The sequence below is a fragment of the Triticum urartu genome, chromosome 4A, assembly GCF_056163025.1.
Source record: "Triticum urartu cultivar PI428250 chromosome 4A, HENAU_Tu73, whole genome shotgun sequence".
NCBI lineage: Eukaryota > Viridiplantae > Streptophyta > Magnoliopsida > Poales > Poaceae > Triticum > Triticum urartu.
This window is the reverse complement of record NC_141876.1, coordinates 533,688,815-533,694,518: the sequence shown is the minus strand read 5'-3', so window position 1 is coordinate 533,694,518 and position 5,704 is coordinate 533,688,815. Positions and strand designations below refer to the sequence as shown.

The 5,704-nt window shown below is 42.8% G+C and overlaps 1 protein-coding gene across 2 annotated transcripts; it reads left to right on the top strand.

The window, feature by feature from the left end:
• The first annotated feature begins 205 nt into the window (after positions 1–205).
• On the top strand, positions 206–1,406 carry LOC125554087 (putative cyclin-dependent kinase F-2). Of its 2 annotated transcripts, XM_048717694.2 has the most exons (2): positions 209–1,345; positions 1,380–1,406. In XM_048717694.2, exons 1-2 carry the CDS (start codon positions 209–211, stop codon positions 1,404–1,406), a joined length of 1,164 nt encoding a protein of 387 aa, XP_048573651.2. The 2 variants fall into 2 exon arrangements, with proteins under 2 accessions (XP_087375911.1, XP_048573651.2); XM_087519785.1 differs by having other exon boundaries at positions 206–1,402.
• The last annotated feature ends 4,298 nt before the right edge of the window (positions 1,407–5,704 follow it).

The window sequence follows — 5,704 nt, the reverse complement described above, 5'->3', positions numbered from 1 at the left end:
TTTGGTGTGCCGGGCGTAACTCGGATTTGAATTTGAATCCGATTCCAACCGGGGCCGCTCCGGCGTATATTTCCATGCCGAATCGCGTCGATCGATCCATCCATCAGCTCATCACCCACCTCCCCTCCTCCCTCGATCCACCGCTGCCATCTTCCTCGCCTCCATCAACCGAAGCGTGTAGTCCTTCCGTCGAGCTCGCGCGACGGCGATGGCCGCGCGCAAGCGACCTGCTGCTGCCGTCCTCGGCGCCGGCCACGCCACCACGACGCGCTGCAAGAGGAACCGCATCAACAACATCCGGAGCAGCGCGGACTACGAGGAGAAGACATGCCTCGGCGAGGGCGGCTTCGGCTGCGTCCTCCGGGCGCGCCACCGCGCCACCGGCAAGATCGTCGCCATCAAGTACCTCAACTGGGAGGACGGGTCCACGGAGGCGCCCGACCCCGCCGAGCTTCTGCGGGAGGCCGGATTCCTCGAGGCCTGCGACGGGAACCCGTACGTCGTCGGCTTCGAGGGCCTGGTGCGCGACCCTGATAACGGCGCCTACGGCCTCGTCATGGAGTACGTCGCCGCGCCGACCCTCCATGAGTTCCTGTGGAATAGGTGCCGCGGCGGCGGCCCGCCGCTCCCGGAGTCCACGGTGCGCGCCATCATGTGGAAGCTCTTCACCGGTGCCAAGAAGATGCACGACCGCCACGTCGTCCACCGCGACATCAAGCCGGCCAACACCCTCCTCGGCCAAGACGGGGAACTGGTCAAAATCTGCGACTTTGGGCTGGCGATCTCCCTGTCCGAGCTGCCGCCGTACACCCAGGCCGGCACGGCGTTCTACTTGGCGCCCGAAATGCTGCTGGGGAAGAAAGACTACGACGTGCTCGTCGACACGTGGTCTCTTGGGTGCGTCATGGCCGAGATGCTCACCGGCAAGACGCTGTTCCTCGGCGATGATGATGATGACGATGACGATGACGACGACACAAACAATGAGATCATCCAACTCTGGAGCATCTTCCGCTTGCTCGGGACGCCGGACGACAGGACGTGGCCGGAGTTCACATCGTTGCCGCACACCGCCAAGGCCCTACGACTCCTACCGCCGGGGCACAAGGAGAACAAGCTGCGGGAACTGTTCCCTCGAGAGAAGCTCTCCGACGAAGGATTCCAGTTGCTGCAAGGCCTCCTCACCTGCAACCCCGACAAGCGACTGACGGCGGCCGCGGCGCTCAAACACCGATGGTTTGCTGCTCCTCGTCCTGCCACCGCCGCGGCAAAGGGCGGCGCTTTGCCGTTGACGGTAAAGAAGGCACCAAGGATCAAGTTCATCCCGCCGGCCATGCCACAGAAGAATCTACTCAAAATTCCCGTCGCCGTCGCTGTGTGGAACGCAGCACAACAAGTGTAATTGAACTCTCCAAATGTATCTGTGATTGGATGATCCATCTATGTAAATGCTTCGATGACCATCAAGCAGAAGTAGATCCTTTGGCGCCTTGATCGCCGGATCGCCCATTAGTGTTGTGTTGGCCTGTTTCTCTGAATTGCATGTGTCATTCTGCACACATTCAGAGAATCAGAGGTGTGTAATTCTGACGTAGTGTTGACATGTTGTTTACAGTGAGTTATAGTGCACAATATGTGCGGTTTTTCCAAAATCTGTAGTATAAATGCTCTAAACAACAGAAATCTGGAGTGATGGATGTACCGATGGTTAAAAATGTCCTGCTGGTGCAGATTTCATCAGAACTTCAAGATTTGATATATAATGGTATTAGTAGTCTAGTACAGCAATTGGACTTGTTCATGTAGTTCAGTGTATGTGTTTCCACCGTCTTTTTCATGTGCAAATTTCTTTACTGTGAAATACTACTAGATAGGAAAAGAAGCTATATCATGTATTTTCTTTTAAGTTAGCTACACATTTTTTTTGGAAAAGAAGTTAGCTACACATGGTATAGTATGGTACCCGTCGGATCTTCGACACATCGAGCTGTGGAAGAAGACCTGCAGGGAGAATGAAGCAAATTCAAGAGCTTAGTGGACACTTTAATTCCATTCAGTTTAGTCATGTCCCTGTTTGGAACTGGTGTTGTTGCCTAACTGATCTCTCCCAGCCAAGCAGGCTTATCCTATCCCCTCACTGTTTGATGCATTATTTAGCTGCTTAAGAAGCTTCGTTTCCCCAAAGTAAAAATTCATAGGAAGGTCTCTTGGGCGTTGCTGGTCCTAATTGATGATTTAGGTCCAACCTGATGCTGAGTTATCTGTTTGAAGATCTTCTAAACCCTACATCTTTCCAATTCATCGCAATTTGTTCGACATATAAATTATCTTATATAGACAAAATTTGAACATTCAGATTGATTTGGTGGATGTACAAGATTCGAAGGTTGCTCTAGGGCTTCAGTCTAGATGGGACATCCTACAACCCAAAAGCTCAGTGCTCTCTCTCTTTCGATCTCCTGAAGAAACTTCTATTGTCTTAGTTGCTTTTTGCTTGTAGCATTGATTGTGGTTTTTGCTTCCGCCTTCCTGTGGTTGCACATTGTTTATCCCAAGACATGCTGGTAGCCGTTCAAAATATGTCGCCTTTTTGGTTTTTGATCCTCTCTGTGGTTTACTTTGTTGTCTGTACTCCCCATCCATGTGTTTCTTTTAGTCTGGTTGGCCTGCTGGGCTTGTTCTTTGCATTATACTCCCTCCATCCCAAAAATAAGTGTCTTAATGTTAGTACAACTTGTACTAAAGTTACTTCCTCCTTCCATCTGTATAGGGCCTAATGCGTTTTTTAAGACCGCCTTTGACTATTCATAAAATTAATAGTACATAAGATGTATAATGTGAAAATTATATCCTTGGAAGCTCCTTTCACATACGAATTTGATGGTATACTTTGTGTAACTTGCATGTCATATGTTATTGCTCTAACATTTGGTCAAAGTTAGCCTCGAAAAACGCATTAGGCCTTATATAGATAGAAGGAGGGAGTAGTACAAAGTTGAGACACTTATTTTGGGATGGAGGGGGTATGTTGGAATTGGTGTGCCCTGTATAGAGTTAGGTCAGTGTCTGGTCTGCTCCCAATGCAAAAATTGAGGCGTGACTGGACTGTTTGGATATATTCTCCTCCTATCTGATTTCTCCATGTGAGCAGTTTGGTTTCTGTTCTAAGTATGATTTGGATTTTTGGTTCTCCAGCATTTGAGTGTAGGCTTGCCTGGACTACTTTTTGGTTCAATAAATAGAATGGTGCAGAGCTCTAGGAGATTCTTCATGATTCGATCTTGTCAAACTCCTCTCTGTTAACTTTATTCCAAACATTGTTCTTTCTTGTCAGTAATTCTTAGTTCTATGAGTGTTCGCATGTTTTCAATGTTGAACAGCTTTTTCCAAAATGGTTTGGTCTTCTGTTCTTTGCAGGTGTACTTGACAATTTTACAAAAGAAATCTGATGTCATGCTGCGTGAAAATCTGTTTGGAGACGTTCTGATTTCACATTTTCTATTTCGTTAGTTAGAAAACCAATTGCCTGAGCTGTTAATTCTGAGTATTCAAACTGATCCGCGGAGGTAAAGCTAAAGGCTTGTTTGGGGGTTTTGTTCTGGATAGAGGAGTCTTCTACAACCACAAAAACTAATACCTATACTCCATCCTTGTTTCGACTCAATTGTCCAGTTCTAATTATGGTCTGAATTTCCTTGAAGAAACTTTGAAGTATGCCGATTATATCTGGGTTGTTCATTGATTTGGAAGATTATAAAGTTGGTGTGGGGACTTGGTGAAGCTAATGGATCGTCTGCTTCCCTGATGATTTTGACTTCTGATTAATCCTGAAGCATATTACTTGATTTTGGTCTTTGTGGCAGCTTTCAGTTTGAACTTGCATTCAACACTTCTACTTCGGTACAACCCCTTAAACACATCAACGGATGAGATCTCTCTATATCTTTTCATAATAAATGATAGAATGGTCTTTTTAGAAAAATACGTCGTTTCGCTGACACAATGGCCCGGTCCATTGGCGGATGTTGTACGCCCGTACGACTTGTTCACGCCAATAAAATATGTCTCAAAAAGAATAATGAGGATTCGAATACACAAGCTCATGCTGCAAAGAGCAAGCTGATAACCACTACAGCTAAGAAGCGCTTGTGCCTACTTAGGCAGCGCTAGTAGGCAGCGCCAGATAGTTAACAATAAGAGGCAGTGTAGAAAACAAATTTGCAATACAAGTTGGTCATAGAAGCTGATAACACGCGAAGGTTTTTTGAAAACACGAACAAAATTGTAAGAATATAAGGTACTGTAGCGAGTATTTATGTACAACATAAACATTATTGAAGTTTGAACATTTTTCAAAACCACGAAACATTTTTGAAAATGTGAACAAAGTTTGAAAATAGGTAGGTACTTTAGAGAACTTTATTTTAAAAATAAAAAAAATTAGAAGTGTTAATCATTTTTTTTAAATGCGAACATTTTTCAAGCATAAACATTTATGAAACAATGGGAGCTTTTTTTGAATTTTGAATTTTTTTGGAACAAGAACATAAATTTAAAGTTCTGAATATTATTTTCGAAATGCGAACAAAATTTTGGAATCATGAACATTTTTTTGGAATTCTGAACATTTTTAGAAAATATAGATATATGAAAAGAAATAAAACAGAAAAAATTAACTTGAAAAAAGGAATTAATGAAACATAAAAACGAAAAACCTGAAAAAGGAAACGAAAATATTGAAAATAAAAAAACGAAACCAGTAAAAACCCTCTAGAAGGTTCCGAAAACCAGATATTATAGTGAATTCGTGATCTTGTAATTGTGCAATGTCGTCGCCTAGTTGGGCAAGCCCTGTGCGTTTTTTTTCTGTTTCTGTTTTTTCTCTTTTTGGAACTTTATTATTATTATTGAAACCTGTTCACAATTTTGAAATATTTTTTGGAGTACCAAAAGAAATATTTTTGTTTTCAAATATTGTTTAAAATGTTTGGAAATTTCAAAAAATGTTCCCGTTTTCAAAAAAAGTGCTCCCATATTTAAGAAATATTTCTGTATCAAAAAAAGTTGACAATTGTTTTTTAAAAATTATGTGGTTTGCAATTTGTGTTTAACATCAATTTATTGGAATTTGTTAACAATTTTGGAAATAGTGTTCAATTTTAAATTCTGAAATTAATAAAAAAAATCAAGAAATGGTTAGGACATAATAACATGTTCAAGTTCATTGAAAATGGCGGAAATTACAAATAACATAAGCATTCAAATTAGGAAAAACTACATGTTCACCAATGCACCTGTCTGGCCTAGTCTAGCACACTCATCTTAACTTGTGGTTTCTCGGACTGTCAATAAATGACCTCAACTTCTTGCAGCAGCATGGCACAGACATATGAGATATCCATGCTAGGTTTGAATGACTTCTGACATCATTTGCACTATGAACATGCCCATTCTTAAAATGAGCACAACTGTTGCAAGGAGGTGGACATGACCATGTTAGCCATTCATGCCAGGTTTAAAAGATTTTTGACACCCTATGCAAGTTATGACACGTCCAACCATTTATCGGTCTTTTTACCGAGAAAATTCCAGAAAATGAAAAAATGTCAAGAAACTCAAACAACTTGGCATGGTGCCTTGAATTGGTTGTATAAGCTCATGTAGAAAAATGGGATCATTTGACTGATGCCGGAAAAACACGTGC